A 25,755-nucleotide genomic window follows, 5' to 3' on the forward strand; every position below is an offset into this window, starting at 1 on the left:
GAGTTCACCTTTCCAGCAATGTTGAAACAATTACATGTATATCACCATAAAAAAATGCATAAAATGGGAAAAACATATTCTTACTGCAGTGGCGTATTTAGTGTATTTGATAGCTTGAGCAAATGTTTCCTCTATATGATAAATTTACTTCCAATAATAATTAGTAACAATCATGTAATAATAATTATTTTCTTGATTTATTCTTTGGTTTTAAAATAAATGATTCAAAATCAAGCATATCTCATAAGTTTATTCAAAATTGGTAATATATTTTATGTGTAAACTAAAACTTGCTAGTTATTAAGTAATTGTACCTTGCTATTTTACCAAAGGTACCAAATAATCACACAGAATTTTACACTTCAAATAACTCAAATTCTATTGTTTTATCTTTTTAACCTCTATGATTTTTGTTGATTTTAAATTACATAAAAATGTAATTATCACATATGCTCAAAGACTAAACACAAGGATATGTAATACACATCAAGGGTTGGTCACAGGGACTGCAGTCAGAACAACTCTAAATCACTTTGATCCTAAGTACTCTCTAAACCAAAGTGTACAGCTATATCTCTATATGAAGAGGTTGACTGTAGAATTAGAAGTTCTCTAAATTAACTTCCATGTAAAGTAATGTGTATTAATGGATGAATAATTAAAATGTCCTAATTTGAAGCTTAAACATAGATTTTAAAAACTCAACAGCAATTAAAGATTCTTTAATACTTTGAGCCATAAAACAATTTTCCACAAAAGTGTATTTTATAACAGATATTGTTTAACATTCACAGTGCATGGTGATGAAAATATTGGCTTTTCTTACTATTGGGCATTCTCCACAATGCACTCTCTTAAGCTTGTTCCAAAGATTCATATCTACCATCCACAAGTGGGTCATTGGCACACCGTTGCTCAAGAGAATAGATTTTTACTAGATGAGGGCTTGCCTTTCTCACACAGTCACAAAATTAGTTAGGATAATATTAGCTGCTGTCATAAGAAGATTTTAAAATGCCTAAAGTCCCAAATATACAGAGTTATACATTTCCTGCTTATGTAAATCTTAGGGACTTTTATATACCCCTTATGTAAGGTAGAGGGGAGGGGTATTCTTGATGGTTGGGCAAGGGCTTGTCATAGTCACCAGAGGGGTCTACACATCTTCATCAGGAATCCAGGCTGATGGTCACCCTGTGGTCTTCAACCTGTCATTTTCTAGAGCTGATTTTCATGGAGGTAAAGAATGGGGGGAGGGGCATTTAAAATTTTATAGACTAGACTTAAAAACAAGACATCTCCATGCACATTTTAGTGAATTAAACTTACAAAATCATGTTAAATGGAAAAGGAACATGGAAAATTTCTTCTAATTCTATCCTCAGGATGAAAAGGAAGCATATATTGATGAGTTTGTGGGAATCACTACTGGGCCTACTTAAACCTGTCCTATCTGATATGGCAAGAATTAGCTCAGTGTCTGATATTTCCTTAAGTCTCAACCTTGTGTCGGTTACCCTTTAATATAATACCCTTCCATGTGCTTCATGGTCATGTGTCTTAGTTAAAATATGTTATTATTGAAAAACAGTGGGATGTTGACTAACAGGTATCATGGATAGAATTTTACAGACATTTACTGATTCCGTATCAGTAACAAGTTTAATCAAATATTCTTTTAGAAAAGTCATTTTTCCTAATGAGTCACATATATTGCCAAAATATCTGACAGGAGTGTGATTATACAACTGCTGTTATGTGCCTCTCATCTCATCACTCAGTTGACCCAACAACTAAGACTTAAGAATCAGGAAAAAACTTCACTCTGTGTTCACACTATCCTTCTCTGTTCATATCTGTACTGGAACACTTTCTCCAAACTTAATCCAGCTAAACATCCTGGAGACTTAGGACTTTATTTTTAGGGCACCTTAGATCACCATCCATTCTGGGTCCCCCCCTCTTCAAACAGTTTACTAAACATTTCTTAGCCTACTCCCTCAGTGAGAACTTGCCCATCTCAAGTACTGTCTCTTCAAGAGCTGTTCTATCCTGGGTTGCATTTGAGCCAACGTGATGATCAGTTACACTGTGTTCTAATACGTAAGACCTGCAAATGATTGGAAGTACTGTCCTAATGTAATGAGAACAAATCATAAGCCATACATGAGAAATCAATGTTCAAAAATGATCTAAATCAGTACAGCATTTTAAAAGAGGTGATTTGGGGTTCCCTAGTAGAACTGCAATGCCTATGTGAAATGACATCTCTTACGTGCTACAACTGTGAATAGGTTTAGGGTTTTGAAGACAAGATGGTGGAGGGCAAGGCAAAACAGTGACTACTGATTTTGAAAGTAACTTCCCAGCCACTGATATTTTATTATTAAAATTAAAAGAAATAATTAGTTTATGTGAAAACTTATGTAATATGGATATAATACATGTATATATGAGGTGGGGATTAATGTCATTACTTTAAAGAAATAATCACTATACATTTTTAAGACATAAATTTCAGGACAGAAGGTATATATAGCATTAAAACCAAAGCAAAGGAAGGACATTCACTTTCACTTCTGGCCTCTGAAATAATGAGAAAGTTTCATCTACTGCCCTATTTGTATAAGTAATGAGATCATAAAATATACTGAAAAAATCATCAGGCTCCCTATCCTCAGGACACCTTCAAGCAAAACACCATGGCAGTCATATAAGCTTTAGACCGTGGGGAACACAAAGGTAAAATGAGGGAAATAAAACCAGGTGACAAAGTCAAACTTATCAAATGATACATATAACTCCGCGTCCTTTAGAAATTCAGTTTTGCCCTCTAGAACTCAACATGTTGGCTATTGGTTGAATTTTTAATATTTGAGAATTAAGGAAGTTAGGCCTTTCCACCTCTAAAATATTATTCATCCAAGGAATGTAAACACTATTTAATAAGTATAACTTTTTCTGTAACTTCCTCTATTAAAAATTGTTCACTATCCCTTTATAATACATAAAGGACTACATTAGTGACACTCATTTTTTACATAATTCTCAAACAAGCAAGGAGGAAAATTTTAAGAGTTTTTCTCTCCTTCCAAAATTTAGGAAAAAGTCTATACACAGACTCCCAACAGCAGCAAGAAAGATTCCCCAAGGATGGAGGCAGGGTACTGATGATTTCTAGAATTTCACTGAGACCTATGCGTGAGTGAAAAACCTTGTTACATTTCATGTCCTGGACTTCATCAGTATGTAGGATTATATTTTTGAATTTTTCCCATGAATAATAATGGTAACCTTTTATCAAGAGTGTGTTTGTTCTAAGCAAAGCCAACCCTCTGTCTGTCCCCCAACCTACTCACCCCAGGGAACAAAACTGCCATTGTCATGTGGAGCAGCCAGCAATGTGAACACTGGAGGACTGCACCTGTTTGTTCCCTGTTATCAAATGCCAGCCTGGGGGCTACCCCTGGTAAGAGAGCTCTGACTTCTAAACCACAGAGCAACACAAACTCCCAAGAAATAATCTTTTGTGTGCAAACAGAGGTTTAGCAGCATGCCTTCTTCCTGGGAGGAAAAAGAGCATGCCTCCTTTTACCAAGATGATTTCAGATATGTTCATCCTTTCAAGCTCAGTATATGAATAAGGCTGTACCTAGCCTCCGGTGATCTTTGGGATTTTTAAGAGGGAAAAAATGGAGGATTCATGACAAGAAAATGACATAACATGGCGTGAAAACTGTTCGTCTTGTAAAGTAGTAATTAGTTGAATTTACTTAACTCACACAGACATTTCAAAGGCTTTGTCAAGTTTCAAAAATATAAATTAGCTTTGCATGGTGCTTTGAAAAACTATTTTAAGGACCACAATGTCCTAATCTATAGCTCTCTATAGAATGCCTCTTAGGATATAAATATAGAGTGATCCAAAGCCAGGTTTCAACATTTGATGACTTATATTGAGAGTACAGGGGACAGAATTATTGTAATGGTCTCCCTTTATTGAAAGAAAAGTGTAAATCTCCAAATAGTTTTAACTGGTTCAACACAATACACTAATAAGGAAACAAAAAGAAAACGTCCTAGAATACATGTAATAAGTATTCACTCCAATGTCTTCTTTCTTTATTCTGTCTTTCAGTAGTTTATGATCTCAAATCCTGGGCATGTGATTTCAAAATACTGACTGTGGACTGTGGCAAGTAGCTCTATGGATGAACATAAAGAAGATGAAAGTTTATTTTCTGTGCAAATGTGTGCCACTGAGTGGGAAGAGGGGGAGAGAGAAAAGACTGTGATTGCACAGATCATTTTGTAATTTACTCATTTGCTCTTTTCCTCTTCCTCTTAGTAGGCTGTTTCAAAAGAAAGCCATGTGTTTTAAAACATAAATAAATAAATAAATAAATAAATAAATAAATAAATAAATAAAAGAAAACCAAAAGAGTTTCTTGCAAGGCAGACCCTAGAGCAGTTTGAAAACATCAAATAAAACCCCTCCAGCATGTTCTCCCCATGTGATGCCTTTGTACATTCATTTCAGCCTGTGGGCACATTTCCTATGACACACGAAAGGTTCAGTGCCGTGTTGATAGATATAAGTGCATATGGATCACTCATTTGCCATTCTGTCTACTGAGTCACATACTCTGGTCTGTAAAATTAATTTTATTTGAAAATGAATTCTCCAAAGTCAAATATCATTTCAGACCATAAATAGAAAAGTGGAATTATAGCAGGTCGATCATATTCCTCCTTAGATAGACATCAGTGACACACAATGTGCATGGTTATGCATAATAGTCACAAAGTAGACACACACACACATATATGTATGTATCTGTGCATTTGTGTATACATATGTACCTATACACATGCATACCTATCTTTTATAGGTAAATATGTATGTGCACGTACACATACTCTTTTCTACTATTTTCTATTATTTACTTGTGAGTCTATTTAACTATATATCTCTCTAATGTTTGTCTTTTGCTAAGTTTCTGTGTTTTCCTTTTTGAAACCTTAAAATAGATATGACATGCTATCCTGAATGGATTAATTATTACAATTATTTTATAGAAAACGGCTCTGTTTCCTAACAAAAAGAGTAATGCTGTGGACAGTATAATTTTTAAGTCACAGAATTCAAGCAGTTGCAGTAGGATATAAATATAATTGTTAAGTATGGTTTTCATGGTATACAAACAAAAGAGTCATGGATCATTGTTTTGTTCATATTAGAAAACAGTTGGCCTTGTAATTCAAAAATATAGGAAACTAAGTGAATCTTCTATTTTACAGTGATTCTAAGCAATTAGAATCTGAGCTCTGGATTATCTTACTTATGAAATAAAAGAACTTGTACAAACATGAAATAAGCTTAAAAAATAAGAAATGCCGTGAAGATGCCTTTCCTAAGCCTTCATCTTTGGAGTATGGATTCCAATTTTAGAAAGCAACTCTCAGGTTTTGTGTGGTTACTGAGTCTGGAAACCAAGTTACTCTCTGCAGGTGTTTCACATATCCACTGTTTTGACAGCTCATGGCTCACTTCTTTTTCACACATTGAAGGAGAACCCCAGCCGTGTTATAGCAATTGAGCTACCAAAAACACTATCAGCACTACCCTGCCCTTTCTTTAGAAGTTCAAGTTCCCAAGCAAATAATAAGTGGATGCTTTAATTATTTTTCAAAGCTCCAGAAAATACTTAAATTAGATCTTAGCTATTTAAAATAAGTCCTCAAAATTTCCAATGCAAGTTCAGCAAATAGGATGGACTGAAAAATATAATTGGCATTGTTTCTGCTTCTTAGAATCAGGAACAAAATACCTAAGCATTTACATCCCATTCCTTCTTGTATAGAGGGGACTTAAAGGAAGCAATGATTAATGAATTTCAAATACAGGATAAAAGTAATCTCTGGGGAAACAGATTCTTTGCTGAATTGGTAGCTCTACCCAGCAGGGACCTTTGAATACTGTGAGAGGAACTAAGAAATTAAGAAATGAACAACAATGAATAGGATTTTCTTGGCACCGGGAAGTCTTGGCTTAAACTCAGTATTTAAAACCAACTAAATTGGTTTTGTTGCTCAACACATGTTATTTTTCTCCGTAGAAGTCAGCCATCCAAAGATTTTTTTTTTCTTCTTCTTTTTCTTAAGTGTTAGTAGGAAAGTAAAACAATTTATTGAAAGAACAGTAGGTCTACCTTTGATGACACTTCACTGAATGTAAATGTTAGATATTAGTATAGCATATTGTCGTGCCTGTGCTAGAAGAATGTATGCACTGAAAAATTAAACCTGAACAGTGGTCCCTAGATATGCCTGAGGAGTTGCATTTTTTATTAACTGTTTGAATTTCAGTTCCCAAGTTCTCAAAAAGCAAAAATGCAATGCCATTCCTTGCTGAATGGGAAGGGGTGATGTCATGTCCTTACTTATTCTAAAGAAGGGACCTGAGCACTAAGAAAATGTGAGTCACATTTTGCCTCTGAACTTTTCCAGGAAAACAGGTAGCATGGAGTATTTTGTTTGCTTGCTTGTTTGTTTTGTGGTATTGTGGATTAACCCAGGGTCTTGTGCATGCCAGACAAGGCCTTTACCACTTAGTCACATCCCAAGCATGAAAACTTGTTTCTTGAGAGAAGGTCTTGCTAAATTGCTAAGTCTGGTCTCAAATGTGTAATCTTTCTGCCTCAATCTCTCCAGTTGCTGGGATTATATGTGTGTGCAACCTAGCAAATATTATTAAATAATAAGAGGAAAAAGAAAAAATCTTTCATCTCTGAATCAAAAACAGTGTCAGATGTATTCGGTGATTTATCTGAGTTGCAAGTGGGTTGAGAATATGAATCTAGAAATTTAGACTCACTAGTGATTTTAGATTCAGCTAAAATCAACAAATGTTTGTCAATAAAGATTCAATGAAACTACCTAAGATCTGTGGTTGTTTTGCATGCTTTCATGGAAGAAGTGATAAACAACTATAAATGGACACAATTAGGATTGCCTCTCACTTCTACAAATATTGTAGATATTTATGAATTTTTAGCTGTTTGTCCTTTGTATCTTAATAATTTTATACATTACTTTTTCCAAAGGACTTTTTCTAGTTTACAGACTAATTGGCTTAATCTTTTGCAATTATAATTAAAAATATTTTTGAAAAGAAAACCCTTTGGGGACATCATTCCATGTTTATCTTTAAATGCAATTTAGAAATACATTGTAGTTTAGAACTTCAATCTCTTATTATTTTGAGGATTACAGTGACTGTATTTCTTCTTTAAAAATCTAAGATTATGTGATTCAAATGGCAAAGGATTAAAATGTAAATGAATGGAAAAGTTACATTATATCTCTTCTTGATTTCAATTTCAATTAAACATTAAAATTGACGTGAAAATGGTCCCCAAAATATTATTGTTTTAATTCTTGTTTCAATATTTTTTATTTCATGATCAGTCAAATGTATCATAAGATATTACTGCTTATAATACTGTTAAATACATAAAACAATGGGGTGCTACTTCCGGTACACACTGATGATCTTCAATAAAATCACAAAGGATTTGATAACCTATACTGTGACCTCTAATGTATTTATTTTACACAAGTGATAATTAGATTTTCTAATTTTTAAGAGGCACTTGAACCAAGACACCAATTCTTGATTCACCCCTTTTCCCTGAGCACCAAAGAACGGAATTTGAAGTACGATACAATTTTAATTACTAAGATTTATCATTATGACATGTAATTTCTAAGTACATGGAATGACAATGTAAAGCATAGATGTGAAGCTCAGCCACACACTCAGTATGTGAACAATGATATCAGTGACACGGCTGCTTCCCTCCTTCATTTCATTTTTCTCCCTGTGCTATATCAAAGATAGACCTATAGGTCTGACAGGTACCATTTTTTTCTTTGCAAAACATAATAAAGAGCACTCTGAATAAGACTAAAAAGCTCATACCAAATCTGATAATATTTCATAGGTTGCAATTGGGTCCCAGATGAGTTTATAGTGTTTCACACACATATTTATATGACTTAATTTTCTTCCCATTGGTGAATGAGAATGCATAACCACTCACATATAATTTGGCATTCATTTTTAAAAAAATTGTTTTTAAGGTTACCTTCCATTTTCTGGGTCTTGAATCAAATCCTGTTTTAGAATATAGTTGAGAAACACTGGGCTAGGTCTAAGAACAAAAATATCTTGTGTAAATTATTGTCCTCTCTGGAACTCAATTTCAAAACAAGAGAGGGTTTTTGATAGCTTATGTTTTCTTATCACCAGAAAATATTCTACTGTGTGATTGTACCATTATTTGTTGATTCACATGTTAAAGATTGTATTGGTGGTTTCCAAATTTTGACACCTCTTATTCAACTGCTATAAACATTTGATGCTGGAAAAAGAAAAGAAAAGAAAGAAAATCTCTAAATTTCCTCTTTTCCCTCTTGATATTGCATTTTATCATCCCCTCCAACTTCACCTTTTTTATTCAGCTTTGCTTTTTTTGAAGGAATAGATTAAAATGTTTATCATTCTTTAATCCCAAATATGAATACATATTTTATACATTATTTTAAAAGAGCATAATCTTCCTTGCTATATAGGTATGAAACATTTGTTTTAATAAGTAAAATGTAAGCTCAAAATAATATGAAATGTGTTTACCTTTAAGACATACAAAAATTCTGGAACTAATTAGTCTGAGAGTTTCTAATCCTAAAGGAATTACAAACATTTAATAACTTTAATGTCTCTTCTATCATCTTATAAATAATAAGTCCCAAAATATTTTTCTTTCCAAAAGAAATTGAGTATGATAATTAATAAAACTGGAAGAGATACTTCATAAAATTCTTCTGTACCTATACCCACAAACAAATGTATATATATGTTTTTTGGAGGTAAAAATTACCCATTACTGCTCCAGCTAAGGAAGAAAGGAAGACCTATTTGATTTCAAAAACAGTGTAGACTTATCTTGTCCTTTTTCTCTCAAACACTTCAAAATGGTATCTATTTTTATCCTGCTATCAAAGAAGAGACAAACTCAGTTAGCATGCTGGACCTTATTTAAAAACTAAGAAAGTTGGTGTGACTATTTGCATGATTCATGTACAAAATACACTGATTATATAGAACCATCTTTTCTACTATTTCTCTGTTAAGACAAAAATATGATTTTAAAGTAATTAATAAAAATAACCTCACAAACTAGAGAGCTTTTCCAATTCTGCCATTTTTCTTATATTAGGTTCCTTTTTCTTTCACCTTATTCACAAAAAAAAATTAAAAGAGTAATAGAACTTGTAGTAGATGCAACTTCTTGAGCAATAAAATGATATTTCCAAATACAATTACTTATCCATCCCTTTGTATTCTAGTGTTAATAAAGGAAAAGCCATGAAGTCTATGTCCAATTAGGGCATTTCAATTTATTTTGTTATCCTAGTTCCAGTATCTCTAGGAACAAGCCTAAATAACCTGATCAAATGTTTTTTAATATGGTAAGAAATAATTCAATCTTTTTTATGTAATCCACATCGCTTTTAGATTCATTTAATTTCCCAGGTAAAATATCATACTAAGCCTCATTAAGATTAAAAAAAAAAACAGAAATGCTGTACTGAAGTGGTGACACCTGGACCAAACAATTTCATGCATCTTCAACTCATTGGCACATAGCACAGAATAATGAAAGTTTACAGCACATGATCTCCTTCCTTCCTGAAATTTCTATCACATGGCAAGAAGAGGGAACTCTGGAATTTTACTACCTGGTTTCATATCTGAAGATTATAATTTTTCATGTTCCCTGTGCTTAATATTTTAAAACCATAGTTTATGGAGTTCATTTCAGGATGATAATGACTGTAAACAATTTCTGTAAAGTAAATGCTAATTAATTATGGATGCTATCATAATTAACATATGTATATATGTATATTATATGTGTGTGTGTGTATATATATGTATATATATATAATCTCTCATAAACTCTATTATGTCATATAGAAACTTTGTTTTATAGATTATACTAAAAAATGCAGGTAATTTTGTTAAAATCAAAGGCATAAACCCTAAAAATGTGCTAGCTACATGAATAATGTAAAAATTAATAAATTCTAAAATTTATAGTTGAATTCTTATAAAGATATCACAAGATACATGATTCTATCCAATATCATCCAATTGAATATTAAAATGAAAAATTTAGAAAATTTGAGGTGCCATCAAAATTATAGTCTGTTTTTTCAATAGTTGCTAGAATATGCAAAGACTATCATTTTAAAACTTAAAGTTTGAATCCCTTTATCTTACATAAAACCAAAATCAATGTACATGTATGATTACATGAATGGTATGAATCTACCTTGTATATAACCATAGAAATGAAATTATGTACCTCATTTGTGTACAATGAATCAAAATGCAGTCTGTAAAAAATTAAAAGCTAAATAAAAAAATAATGAAAAAGTTCCTTTGCTATAATTGTTACAATATAACTAAAAATCACAAAATTAAACCTTTTGTTGCCATCACAGAGCAAATGAAATTGAATAAATTGAATGATCTTAGAAAGGAGCAAAGGTTATGGATCACTACTTTTCTTGCAATATTCTTCAAAATTTTTATGATTTTATAATACAATAACCAAAATAATTTGATTTTATTAATAATAAAATTGTAGCTACAAAATATAAAATATAGTGTACAGAAGGCTCATAAAATATTAAAGGGAAGAAAGGGAAGATACTATGAAAGTTGGAGTAACTTCCAGTGAGACTGGTGAAGAAGATAGATGATATTTTCATGGTGATATTTTGTAATAATCCTCAGACTCAGCTGATTTGTATTATTAAGAAAGGAAAAAATGCCTATAGTAACTGATTTTTTTTTAACTTTTGAACTATAATTCCATCTCTTTTGCCAACAGGGTTAATAAATGAGTTAAATTTCAGGCAAAAATAATAATTAAAATTTTCTGGATGGTAACATTTAATATATCCAAAAGTGTTGGGCCATAAAAATTCTCAATTATCTATTCCCTGACAGATATATATAAATGGGAAATTCCATTCATAATATTAAAAATATTGATCATGTTTATTGTAATCTGTTTCATAGATTTCCAAGTTTTGCAGTTTTTTATAATAATGGTAGTAATTGTGCTAAGATTTAAGGAAAACAATAAGTGGTTTTTGAACCTCTGTTGTCTTGAAATATTACCATACTGTATCACTTCTAAAATACAGACATTTATCACATTACTGTCTTTAAAATACTAATTCATCTTACAATCTTTTACATTTATGTTGGGGCTTTTACTTTTTAGTGTGAACTACAAATGACAAAAAATATTGTTTCTTACAGCTGTTGCTGACTTAGATCTGAAGAAATAAGGTGAATAGCTATTTGAGGAAATATTTTCTAGAAGGGCTTCTTCTATGACATATTGTTTGTTATTAAATAAATATTGTGTTATGAAAAGAAACTTTTGACAGGAACTGAGGAATCCTAAGGACATGGAGAATATGCCAGAAATAACTCTTAACATTGTTCAAATAGTTTCTCTGGTATAGCAATAATTATAATCTCCTAGGACTTTGTGAATGACACTATATGAGAAAAAGATTTTGGGACCTATTTCTAACTAGATATTCATACTGTAGAAACTGAAAGTAAAAGTAAAAATCTGATTTTTAAAGAGATACATCTGCTTTTTTGAAAGCACCCAACTCATAACAACTGGCAACTTAAGTCATATTCAGAAGCAATGCATGCCACCCAGAGCCCTCAATATAAAATATGGTTAGAACTAAATCATAAATAATACATTGTCATATGTTATAATTTGATGATATAAGTTTAATAACTTCAATAATTTAAAAATAGTAACCATTGTATTGTTTTTATAAAAAGCATGCCACTTAATACTCCATATGTAATTTATAATTCAACATCCATAATCATGCTAATTATCATACTCATGTGAAGATGACAAAACTGAAGCTTAGAAAGTTGAATACCTTGCCTCAGAACAGGATTTGATCCAGAGCCAGAACTCTGGCTCCTTATGTTGTTCTGCTTGTAATACCTTCCTTACCACGTTGGGTTCAGTAAACCATGCTGTCCCTGTAGTATGAACCATTGCAGAAGTACCATTGGTATTAGTCACACGTGGTTATTTAAATTAGTTAAAAATTACATAAAATCAAAACCCCATTTTCTCAGTCAGACCAACCTCATCTCAGTTGCCACATTTGACTATTGGCTACTCTACTGTAGCACAAAGTAAAAATGTCCATCATCACAGAAGGTTCCATTGGACAGTGCTGGTGTACCATGTAAGAGAGATTAAAATGGAGGTTCCTAGCCCCCAGACATGCGTGACTATGTAAATATTAATAATAATTGGGGAAGATACTTTCACAATGCTTTCACAATGCAGTTGAAGGGTAAATATTTGTCAGAAATGTAATATTTGCTGAGAGAAGACAGGAATGTAGAGATAATTTAGAATAGCTCATATCTCTGCACAACGTCTTGAATATACAAGTAGAACAAAAAACAAAGCTAATAAATATTTGAATTGACATCACTTTTCAAAAAAGTCTTGAACCTTTACCAATAACATTGTCAACTAATAAATATTTGAGCGTGATGGCTAACAAACAGATTAGTAACCTTGATTTTTAAGAAGCCATAGTTGGATGGCAGTGTTTATAGAATGAGTTCATAAATCTGTTACTTTTTAATCAAATCTAGTATTTGTAATCGTATTTTTATTTGTTAGTTTGTATTTTACTATCAATTTTACTATCAATATATGATTTTACTATCATATATTCAAATATTTCACAAATATCAACATTTTAAAATATGATTTTCAAAATACAACTTAAGACCCTTCACTTAAATTTGGATTGTCTACATTTGTAACCAATTTAACATTTCGCTTACTATGGTATTATTTGTAGAAATTGTGTTAAACATTTCTTGGGAATGGCACAAGAAATAAATGGGAAACAGGTCTAGATTTTAGCACAGGGTCTACCTTATTAGCTACAAGACCTTAGGCCAGTTTTCCTTAGATGTAAAATTACAACAAAGATATTTGCAAGGTCAGCATTACAGGGATGTATATAAAGAAAAGGAAGCTCGAAGCATTTTGTAAAGTGTAAAATTCATGACAACATGGGATATTATATTTAATCTAGTCTTTGATAAATAATTGGAAGAAAATAAGAAGTCTGACCTCTGACTGACTGAGGGCTTCAGCTTCTGCCACTTGAGGGGCTGTTTCCTCTAACTAAAGTAGAAGACATTAATTTATTTAGCAATAGAAACCTGGAAAAAATTCCAGGCAGTCTTCATTCCATCTAAAACAGGGATTCTGTTTATTTTTAAATATTATTCATACCGTTTCCATTCTTCTGTCATCAAATCAGAATGTGCAATGATCCAATGATTCTGGCCCCAGCATTGCTACTCCTCCCTTGGTGACTTTTACTGAATGCTGGGAATTTGTTATTCCTTTATAATTCAGTATCTTCAAGTCAGAAAAAGCTAATGTCTTAGGACAAGGATGGGCACACAGAATTCTGATATATTTACTGATTTCCTCAGGAAGAAATTGCAGATCCATAGGGATGCATAGGGATAACTAATCATTTTCTTACAGTGCAATTGGAACTCTGAGATACAAAAGTTCTCCTCCATTTTCTAAGCACCATAAGCTAATAAGCAGGCTTTCACAATAAATGGACTGTGATAAGGGGGTTTGTTGACCTTATAAGTTTTCTTTCCTCATACTATATATTCTTCTTCTCTTAGGAAAAGGAAAATGTAGATCTTACTGTATCCTAGGATCAAGAAATAATAATCACAAAGGTTTAAAATAATCACAAAGATCCCAAGTAGGGAATTGTCTTAAAAGGCTCCCATAAGATTAGGCTTCCTTCAATTTTTTCTGCAGGCTGCTATAGGAACTGAATGGAATGTACTTCTGAGAGCCAGGCCTCTTCAGGATCCCTGGAAAAGACAGAGGTCAAGGGGGATGTGTAGTACAGTCTGAGGAGAACATCTTAGCTATCACAAATAAAAACAAATTCATCCCAAAGTGGAGGAATTAATTTGCTCCTTGGAAATCCCACTAATACTCCCATCGCAAGGCTTACTTCTCCATGTAGTCTCTTTTCTACAATAGGTAGAGAAATTCTCATTCTTTCCTTCATTCATTCCATACATTATTCATCAGTTCCATAAAGCTGAGAAGTGTCAGAAAAACTTGCTGAAATGGCTGTAATAACTCTTTGATCACATATTTGTAAAATTTCTTCTTTATCAAAAATATGCTTCTGGGCTGTGGATATAGCTAAGTTGGCAAGCAAAAGTCCCTGGGTTCAATTCCCAGCAGCAGACAGACAGACACACACACACACACACACACACACACACAACATATATACATATATAAATATTATAAATATTAAAATATATAAATATTAAAAATATATACATATTCTGCCTTATCTATAGACACAAATATACCATCTTGGTTTTTCTTTTGCTAACCAATACACACTGTCTCACATGACAAGTCAGCAGTATTAAAAAAAAAAAAAAAAAAAGAAAGAAACACTGATTAAAATATGATTTCTGGAAATTACTTACCCAATCTAAAAACTGACTTCTTAATAAGAAAGTGCCACTCTTCTCACTGATTCTGTCTGATCATGTAATATTCACTATAAATTGGTTTTGATCAAATCATTTTCCAAGTAATCTCTCCTTAAGCTTGGAGAAATCTTGGGATTTTTTTTCCTCCAAATATCACAACATGCTGAGTAGTTCTAATGCAAATAGAATGTCAAACATTCTATTTAACAACAATCCCTGAACTAACCTGGCTGAACCCATTCAAACAGTACTAAGACCTTTCACAGAGCAGTTGAAGAATGCTTAGCAACTTCAGCATCAGAAAAAAGAACTCAGAATGAATGTGTCTTTTGTCTAGGTCAAGACAATGTCAGGGCCAATGAAGAGTGAAGAGTGATGATGGAGATTTGAAATGAAGGGCTGGGGCAACACAAGCTTGGCAGGATCAGGAGAGGCGTGCTACGAGGTAGCCAAGGCAGCACACTGACTCCGAGTAGATGAAGACCAGCCTCAGGCTTCTCAGTGCCAGAGAAGCAGATCTTTTACAGAAAGTACTTCAAAGTAGCATCAGAAGACACACTAAATTTGGAGCATCTTCTTGTCTAAACAAATCACATCCAAAGCTCCAGTGAAGCAATAGGGAATGTATTTGAATATGTATAAACAAGCGCAATAGTTTCATCAGTGTGTTGACACAAAGGAAAGCTAAAAACAAAACAGACACACTGAGAGAGAACTAAGGTTTCTGAGCATCATCTATGTGACAGGGGCTATAGGTGACTTCTTTTCTTTGCTGCCTGTTACAACACTGTGACATAGAATTTTCTTCACAATTTTCAAGATAAAATAAACCTTGAGCATCAGAGATACCCAAATTATAAGTGGCAGACCACAAACTTCAACATAATTTTTTCTGCTTGCTGTTTGACATACAATCAATTATAGGTGCCTTGTCCATTTTGATATAAGATTACTTATTTGACCATTATGGAATGATGTCAAGGAGGTTTGAGGATCTTAAATATTAAAAGGTGCTGCATTGTTTTGATATAACATTTTAATTAATAACCTATGCATAGATGAAGGCAGGCATTAGATGTTACATGTTTCAAAATTTACAACCTTCAGACATAGTTCTCCTAGACTCAGCATTTCATTTTATTTTTCCTCTACCAGATTCCAGTAAGCTTAATGTATCATTTATATTATTATTGAAGGTTCCCCACAATAACTTCAATTATTTACTTTTTGTTTAAAATTCTTATTTGCCCACATCTCAAATAATTATATACTTGAGATGACCCACTACACATTTATTCAATTAGAATTTCCTAAAATATTAAGCAAATGCAAAAATAACATGAATGTTTAGGTATAAAATAATGTCAAATATTTAGTTAATTTTTGGAAGGAACAAAAAAAATGCCTATCATCCTAAATTTTACCTACTCAAAAGAGATATTCTCATAATTTATAAAGTGAAAAATAAAACATTTAAGATAAACTTTCATATGATTTTTTAAAATTTTATTGCTGAATAATGAGCCATGGTATGAATGTTCCACAATTTGCTTATTTGCTCACATATTAAAGAATATGTTAATGACTTCCAAGTTCTGGGAATGATAATCCACTCTTACTTTCATTTTAATCTTTCTTGAGAATCTAAAAATTTTCACTTTCACCCTTTTTATTTCTTTAAATCAACAATTTAAACTATTAAATAATTGCTTATTGCTGTATCAAATCATGCTATTTGAAGAAGGATCTATAATGCAAATATATCAAGCATTGCATAGCAAATAATAACCTTTAATATTTTCAGTCAATTTTGAAATCAAATACTGCTTGATAATTATGGAAAAGTATATTTCTTTTTTAATTAAATTTTTTTTATTTTTTACAGACTACATTTTGATTCATTGTACACAAATGGGGTACATCATTTCATTTGTATGGCTGTACATGATGTAGATTCACACCATTCGTGTAATCATACATGTACATAGGGTAATGATGTCTGTTTCATTCCACTATCTTTCATACCCATCCTCCCTCTCATTTCCTTCTACATGATCTAAAGTTCCTCCATTCTTCTCTCATTCCCCACCCCCACTCCCATTATATATCATCATTGACTTATCAAGGAAAACATTCGACCTTTGAGTTTTTGGAATTGACTTATATTAAGTAAAAAACATGGAAATTTAAATGCCTATGGATAAATGATAGAAGTCAATCTGAAAAATCTATGTATTGCATGATCCTAACTATAAGCAATTCTGGAAAAGAAGAAACAATAGAGACAGTAAAAAGATAGGGGTTTCCAGGGATTTTGCAAAAGATAATGCAAACCCTCACCAGCCATGAAATCTGCCAGCACCTTGGTTTTGGACTTCTCAGCTTCCAGAATTGTGAGAAATAAGAGTTTGCTGTTTAAGACACCAAGCTGTGGTAGGTTGTTATCATAGCCCAAACTAAGACATTCTTCAAAATCATGTTAACACTATAATCCAGAGCATTTATTTAAATTCATTTGATCTTTACTTATTCATTTCTTTTGCTATTGCCTTCAACAAAAATAATAAATGCAGAACTGGTATATAAACATTAAATATCTTAAGAAAATTTTTTAAAATTTGGTATAATAAATATAACTATACATGTATTAAATTTATATCTAGGTTATTATGAATGGGATATTAAGAATTTAGGTAACTCCAAGATTCTTCCATACAATATAACATATAGATGAATTTATATAATATTATTCAGCACTAGTAATAGATCAAGTAATTTTATAAAGTATAGAAGAGAGAAAATAATAGTGGCTTTTGTGTCCTATAGAATAAACCTCCTTTTAGAGTTTGGTCAGACTAAGGACTAAATATGTAGAAGCTTATAGGATTAAGGTTGGGAATTTAATATTAAATGTTGATTTGGATTTTGAGTTGGAATGTTTGATTAAGAAGGAGCTGATAGGCTGGGGATACAGATCAGTTGGTAGAGTGCTTACCTTGCAAGCACAAGGCCCTGGGTTCAATTCCCCAGCACCACAAAAAACAAAACAAAAAAAGGAAAAAAAAAAAGGACCTGATAAAATAATCAGCAAGGCATCATCCTTGGATGTGACTAATTAGAACCACAGCTACTTGCAAGGGTCCTCCATAGAAGGTGTGATGTGCTCCTCTCTAGTTCTGGAATCCTTTGATGCAGTAGTGGCCTTTCCAATGGCCTAGAGGTGGAGATGGTTATGTCTCTAGGGGATACACTGACAAACATGTACCTTTCCTCTGGCCAGAAAAGGTTGAGTTAGTGTTAATGGAAACCTAGAAAATTCTAAGACAAGTTCCTCATTCTCTTTTAAGAAGAGTGACCTATTTTTATTCTAGAAACCTACTTCTTCTCCATTCTGCCTTACCTCACCTGTAATGGATCAGGGGAAGGTCAATGGCAGCAGCAAAACAAGTTGCCATTTTGTTTTATTTCACCAGAAAAAAAAAAATGTTTTAAGAGTGTCCTTCTTTTAAAAGCATATCTACATAAGACAGTTTATACTGTCTTTAGTACATGGAATAGCATTTGGTGAACATCAAACTCATTAATAGTAATGTTATACAGGGGAGTTAATTACATAAGTCTAAAGAACATCCAACCATTAACCTCTATAAATGGCAGCCCTCATGTTAACTGAACACATACTTTACACAAAGATAAGAAAGGGTGGGCAAGAAGCAAATGTGTTGTTCCAAAGGCATTCTATTCTAATGTCAACAGAGCAAAATTACCTCAGGAGAAATACAAACTATAACCACATACATATGCATACATGGAATACTCTGCAATCCTGATCTCAAAATTCTGTTACTACACTCTATCTACCTCTCATCCTCACAACTACTACTTGTTATTTATCTTGTTGTAAGTGTTTAAAAAATAAAATCATTCACCATGAATGATTGTTGTCTGTGAATGGTTTATCAGTACACTATTAGTATTGGGCAAAATGGTGATACAAAATGTATATTACAGCATCTCCCATGCCTCTTAAGTCATTTCATATATGTTTCTTTCCAAGCTCCCACTGTGCTATTTTCCTTCTGATACCAACCTAGGGTATATTTCTTGTCATTTAAATAAAAGCATGCCTGTTCCACTCCCTTCTCTCTACAAAATGAAAAATGAATGAAAATTATTTGTATCAAGTAAGTGTAAAGAGGTTAACTAGACATTGTTATACCATTTTGGTAACATCAATTAATTAGTCAGAATAATGTTCTCAAACCTTAGTAATCCGAATTTCAAGATGGATATGTAAAACACCCATTGCTGGGTCCTATTCCCAAACCAATCATTTAGTAGATTTCATGCAAAGGCCAAGAATTTCCATTTCTATCAAGTTCCCATACAATGTTGCTCTTTCTTTAAGAATGAGCTAAAACATTTAACACACTGTGATATATTAGTACAATGAGGTATTTGACTAATAAGCAGGGTTTCTATTTGATCTGCAATTAGGGACAGCCTGGTAGTCCTGGACTTATATGACATAAAAAATTTAAAGAATATTTGCTTGTTTTGTATAACACATAAATAAGCAATTTAAAACAAACTGCTTTCCAAAGCACAAAAACAATCTTACCTGAAGTGAACTGCAAATTTGTTTATTGCTTTAACCAAGTTAACTAGAACATTTAACTCGTTAAGATATTACGGTAGAGCAAATTTTATTCTCAATTCCTCTTCATATAAACAGGCATCTTTGTCTTTCTTCACATATTCTTCAACACAAAAACAGTCATGTTTACTGTGTGATATCAGATTCTCAGAATCAGAGTTCCAGTATCCATTGTGCTACTTAGAGTAATTCAATGATCCTAGCCTGTCTCTTAGAGAACAATCCAGCCTTTTTTGTCAACCACCTAAGAAATAAAATTTCTAAAAGATTTCCAAGTTGTCCTAATAATTTTCCCACCCTTTATTTTTGCATAGTTCTTTAATTCACTTTCAAAAAATGAATAATAACTCTCTACAACTGTACCACAAAAATATAAGGTTTTCTGACAAAGTAAAGAATAGCTGTTTGAAATCAGAGCATTACATTTTGGTATGTCAAAGGCTAAACTATCATAATCATAAGCAATTCCTGGTGTGAACTCAATTCCTAATGTATGCATAAAGGTGGCATAATTTTGAGTAAATAACTTTTGTTAATATTTTAGTAGTACTGAGGCTATATATGATAATAAATATGAGAACTCTTTAAAGACTGCTATGATGCATGGAAACTCCTCAACTAGAATATTTTATAGAATAAAAGAATTCAAGTATTACAAAACATTTAAAAATAAAATTATTCATTTGTGATATAATCAGAAAAATCATTAAAAAATTACAAGGCTTCCTATGCCAGTTTTAACTGGATCATATTATTTTTTTAAATAAAATTTCTTAAAAATTTACTTTTATTTGTAGATGGACACAACACCTTTATTTTATGTATTCATTTGTATGTGGTGCCAAGATTCGAACCCAGTGCCTCACACATGCTAGGCAAGTGCTCTACAACTGAGCCACATCCCCAGTCCCAGATCATATTATTTTGAGATTTTTAATTTCAATCATTCAGCTTTTTCCTACTCATTTCCAAAATTCTTCCTCCTATCATTATTTATATTAAGTAGCAATTTAGTAAAAAATTCCATTTTTCAGTAGGAAAACAATTTTTAAAAAAAAGAAAAGTACATGCTGCTGAAAGAATCCATAAATTCTGAGCAATATGCATTTATTTACCATTATTTCAATTCTATAATAATCACGTCCCAAATAAATAACATAGTATTCTTTTCTTCTCTCAAATATTCCAATTTTATCTCTCACATCTGGGCAAGTATGAAACTACATAGTTCATATCCACTGTGCATTTAAAAATGTAATCTCAATAATCTGACAATATTAACCTTGTTTATTACTTAATATTTTAAGGTGATATATTCAAATTATTTTCAAATATCAAGAAACATTAATATTGAGTATATCTAAAATACACTTAAAATACTGCATGTTTAGATACAAAATGTATAGACTATATTAACTTAGATTAATAGTGTGATCTATTTCATACCATTGTTAGGCATTGATTACTAATTAGCACATTTTGATTAAAGGTATACATGGCAATATTCATTATTAGAAACTTTGTATCAACAAGTCTTCCACAAGAGCCTTTATGAAGTAAAAACTGAGAAGATATCAATTCCTATAAAATGTCTGTCACAGCAAGATGATAATTTTAATTTGCTAGCATTACCTATGTCCAATCAAAGGGAGAAAAATATCACTGATGATATTGACGTATTCTGAGAAAGAATTACTAATGGCATTTTGTGAGCTAGGAAATAAGAGAAATAGAAACTGAGTAAATCAGCTATGTTTTCCAAAACAAGATGATTGTGCAAAAAACCAAAGAATAGTTGAACTAGCTATAATGGCTTGGGTATTCCTGAGCTCTAACAAGAGTGAGAGCTGTGGTGTTATTGCAGAGATTTAATGATATGGTCTACTGTTCATCTGCAACCACCAAACAACATTCTGAAACCTGCTTCATATCTGGGTTTTCAGTCACTGAGCATTTCCTTAGAGTGCACTTCTGTTCTGCTGAGATACGGTATTATGGTATCTTTCAAACAGCACTTACGAAATCTATAAATAAAAGCAAGGGCATCATTTCTTATAAAATGAATAAATAGCACATGTTTAAATACTCTGGAGTGTAACCCATTCCAATACATACTACAGTAAACACATATGCATGTTATATTACATTGATAGTAAAAGTATATTTGCTATTTCTGATATTTTTTTACCTGTCAAGTTTTTTAATCCAAGTTCTTGTAGTCCAAAGTTTCCATCTTTTCTGTAGTTTAGAAATATTGCCAAGGCATATCGATCTTCATAAAGTTTTGTCCCACGGATGATGCGCAAATTCTCCAGAGGCAGGTAACGAAACTGGTTGAGAGCCACTAACACATAGCCTGTGACTTCTCGAATAGACTGAAAAGACACAAACAATAGTCTGTGTTAAAAATTAAAGTTAACTTGTCAGTATGTCCATACAGTCATTTAGATAAAAATGAATAATTTAACTCCAATTTTCAGCTTTTAATTTACTATACTAATTTCCATATCACATTCTTATTCTATGCCATGTTCATATTCATATTGAAATACAAGATCACAAAGGCTTGGAATCTCATTTGAAGGATAAGGTGTATTTCTTTCAAAAGTTATGAATGGGCTTATAATAAAATAATGTACTTTATGAGACATTCCTCATACTTGAGATTTGAATACAGTTAAAGGAATAAAGGTCTCATCTATTGATGGACTACAATGAGTTAAGGACACATAGCCATCAATCAAACTTTACACAGATAAGCAAATTGTTAAGTTTATCACAAGTAAATCAAGCTGCATTAGTATATAAAATTGGGGATAGATTTAGAATGACTATATTGGTGTTTAGTGCTTTATTTATCAAAGAACATTAGCCCTGCAGATCTCTAGGGAACATATTTATAAAGAACATGTATTAAAAGCTTATTATTGTCTCTAAATTCATTACAACAACAATTTTTTATTTTTACTACCTATTTAAATTTAGTTGTCTATAAAATGAGTTAATTATTTAAGGGATTGTGAAACATTTTAAAGCAAAACACTTATAAAAACAAAGGCTTTGAGTTCATCTTAAGTTGCAGTTTTTCAGTAAAATGATCAATATCATCATAACAGCTATGTACATATGTTAAATGTTTAAAAAAATAAAAGTAACAATAAGGGAGGGCTAGGGAAGAATAGAGGTGCTTTGGATTAGGCAGAGCCAAGTGAAGGGAGGAGAGGGAATCTGGAAATAGGAAGGATAGTGGAATGAATCAGACATTATTACCCTATGTACATATATGAGTACATGACTGGTATGATTCTAAATCATGTACAACCAGAAGAATGAGAATTTATAGTCAATTTATCTATGATATGTCAAAATGCATTTACTGTCATGTATAACTAATTTAAATTTAAAAATAATATAAAAGTACTAAAGTATTTTTTATTATTTAATTCCAACTCTATTTCTTTAAACCCTTTAGTTTCAGATGTCCCAGTATCCAATCTTTTATTTTTCCTCTATTTCTTCTTATTCCCTCGGTGATAGAATCATTTCAAATCTGAAGATGTCCCAACATTTATCACTACACTGTCCCCTACACTGAAGACTCAAATATCCAATTGCCTAGTAAATTTTTGCATTTGGATGTTTAACACACTTTTCAGTTAAACTCATCAAAATCTAAACTCCTGTCTTCCCTCTCCACCCTATAGCAGCCTTGCTCAGCTTGAAGTCAGTCCGCCCTTTCTGGTTTTCAGGTCATAATATTCGCCTTCTGTGACTCTCTTTTACAAAGTAAATGAGATCCATCCTATTTGTTTCACTTTCAAAAAGGATCAGAAACCACTTCTCATATCATGCACTGCTACCATCTGATCCACCACTGTTCCTCATCAAGATTTGTGCAAATAGTTCTACCTGTGTCTACTCCTGCCCTTTTAAGGTGTAGTCTCAGTTGAAGCTAGCTTTCTTAAAACATGAATCAAATCATGACCCTTCAATGTATTTCCTGAACACTCTGGTCCTTCTCTGGCTATACCATTCGCCACTAGACAGTCTACTTAGTAAAGGAAAATGCTCACATGGAGTCTGCACTCCCTGCTACCTGATCACACATCAAACCTTGTGATTCTGCAAGACTTCATGCAGGACCTTTGAGATCGATTTTTCCTATCAGGCTCCTCATAGTGGGTGCCAACAATGTGCTCAAATGAAGAAGAAAGGGTAGTACAGGTATAGATATCTGAAGATAGAGTATTCAGATGGTGCCTATGTGGACTAGATTTCCTATTCACTCGCATAAAAGACCTTTCACAATGTGGGACAGAACTGGATTGAAAAGAAGCTGCAGCTGGGGGCCCACACCACTGTATACCTAAGGAGTCAAAAATCCTCATATTGTGCCTGGCCATCTAGAATGCTATAAATTTTTACCTGTCAAAGTGGATGATAAAACACTTTAACAATTCCTGTATGGTGTATAACAAAACATAAGATAAAATATGAGGCTCCATTTATACATTTGCAGCAGGTCTCCCAATTCTTAGGAATAAGCAATAATCACCTAGAAGTATGGAGTGGAGCAAAATGGAAATGAAGAGGCAAGGAATGTCTGAAATTACTAAAATCTGGCATCAGATGGAAACTATAAGCCACTGTGGATATTCTTGAGACAGTGTCTTGGAGTAAAGAGCTAAATACTAAAAGGAAAAATAAAAGGGTAAAAAATCAGCAGCTAAATGCATTGCTTAGATACCACAATCTGCTTGAACTTGTATCTGCCCAGAGAGTGCCACAGCACTAGAGTTCCTCTCTCAATCACTGTTCTCTCGGTTGAATTTTTAACCTCTTCAAGTTTTTAGAAGAAGGATCAAAATATGCTATAACATCATACAGAATCAAAGGTAAGATTCATACATTTATGGTAAAAATAATTTATCTTTTAACTTGTATACAATAATTATTAGATCACTAAGGTAAATGTTGGGAATTAAAGTTACCTCATCAATCTTCTACCTAAATAAGTGAAAATATCCATCATTCCTGCTCATATTCCTCCAACCCCATTTAAAAAGTAACTCTCATCAAAACCTGTAAAAATCCACTTGTACATTCCAGGATGACTGAAGACATAAATGGTGTTAGAAGAGTGAAGCATGTTCAGGCAAGAGAAGGTTACTGAGCAAAGAAGCAATGTCATTAGCAATTGTACAGCATTTATCAGAGGGAGAAATCATTCTAGATATTAATTGATAAAGATGCCCTACTTGGCAAGGCTTTTGGACCACACATTAGCCAAAGCTGCAAAGAACCTATAAATATAAAGGACTCTAGTACATATAATATGTACCATCTAAGAACAATACTGAACACAGAGGAAGATCAACTAAAACAGAAGAGGAAGCTCCAAGTACCCTTAGCTACAAGAAAAAAAAAAAAAAAAACTATGACTAAGAATATAAATATGCATTCACATATTAATGTATTTATATTTAATTGTTTTGTAAAATGTATATACTTCTCATTTCAGTGGTTGTGTTAAATTATTTGTAGAAACACTTTTGTCACCTTCATGGAGTCAGATTGAAAGCAAAACCCACTTCCTTGCAGAGATTTCACTACTGGAGAGATTGGCTGTCACAGCTGATATTTTAGTGTTCAAATTGAGTCTTTTTATTATCTGTTCTGTTTATTACTCTCTGGTATTGCAAAATGGCATGCATATCTTAAATGTTAGCTCAACAAATATCCTCATTATATGTACACTGGACATCATTACATGCTACTGCTGTGAATGCATGCGTGAAGACCATTTTGAACTGAGCCACAACCAGCATGAAGACCCACGTGAATTATGGAGATAATGATGGTGAAGAAATGAATCACTTAATCTCTGACCTCCCTTTCTTTCCCCACAGAAATAATGGAAATAAAAGGAAATAAAAAATGATCACAAATCCCTCAACCCCAGATTTGTTGCTCTAATCTTTTACATCTAGAGGAGCTCATGGAACTAGAAGGTTTTTAAAGAGTTATAGGAGATAAATATAAATTTCTAACATCTGAAGTCTCTATTTTCTCTGTTCTATATCCATAGTCACATTTCTTTCAGGTATTCTTAAGTCCTTTCTATCAACAAATATCTTGAAATAGCTCAAAAGAAAACCGCTGCAGAACATGAGCTGCTATGTGCACTGACCACAAATAAAATGCTAGGAAACAGTGATGGCAGGATGGCTTAATGCTGAAAGAGTCAACAGCATGGGTTTAGCTATATTGGCAGACCTGGGTAGGAACCTGAGCAATATCTAAGAGTGTAAATTAAGTGTTACAATATCTGATAAAGCCAGACAATCATGTCAATTACTCATTGTTCCTCTCCTTTCAGCTATCG

The 25,755-nt window shown here is 32.6% G+C and overlaps 1 protein-coding gene across 5 annotated transcripts in view; it reads right to left on the reverse strand.

Annotated features, from left to right (window-relative positions):
- The window catches only part of Erbb4 (erb-b2 receptor tyrosine kinase 4), a 1,062,955-nt gene that overhangs the window by 460,468 nt on the left and 576,732 nt on the right, over nucleotides 1-25,755 (reverse strand). For all 5 annotated transcript variants that reach the window (XM_047545016.1, XM_047545015.1, XM_047545020.1 and 2 more), the window contains exon 3: nucleotides 21,559-21,745. In XM_047545016.1, coding sequence (XP_047400972.1) covers nucleotides 21,559-21,745 — 187 coding nt within the window. The remainder of the gene's footprint in view (nucleotides 1-21,558; nucleotides 21,746-25,755) is intronic.

Source organism: Sciurus carolinensis, chromosome 3 (genome assembly GCF_902686445.1).
Source record: "Sciurus carolinensis chromosome 3, mSciCar1.2, whole genome shotgun sequence".
Taxonomy (NCBI): domain Eukaryota; kingdom Metazoa; phylum Chordata; class Mammalia; order Rodentia; family Sciuridae; genus Sciurus; species Sciurus carolinensis.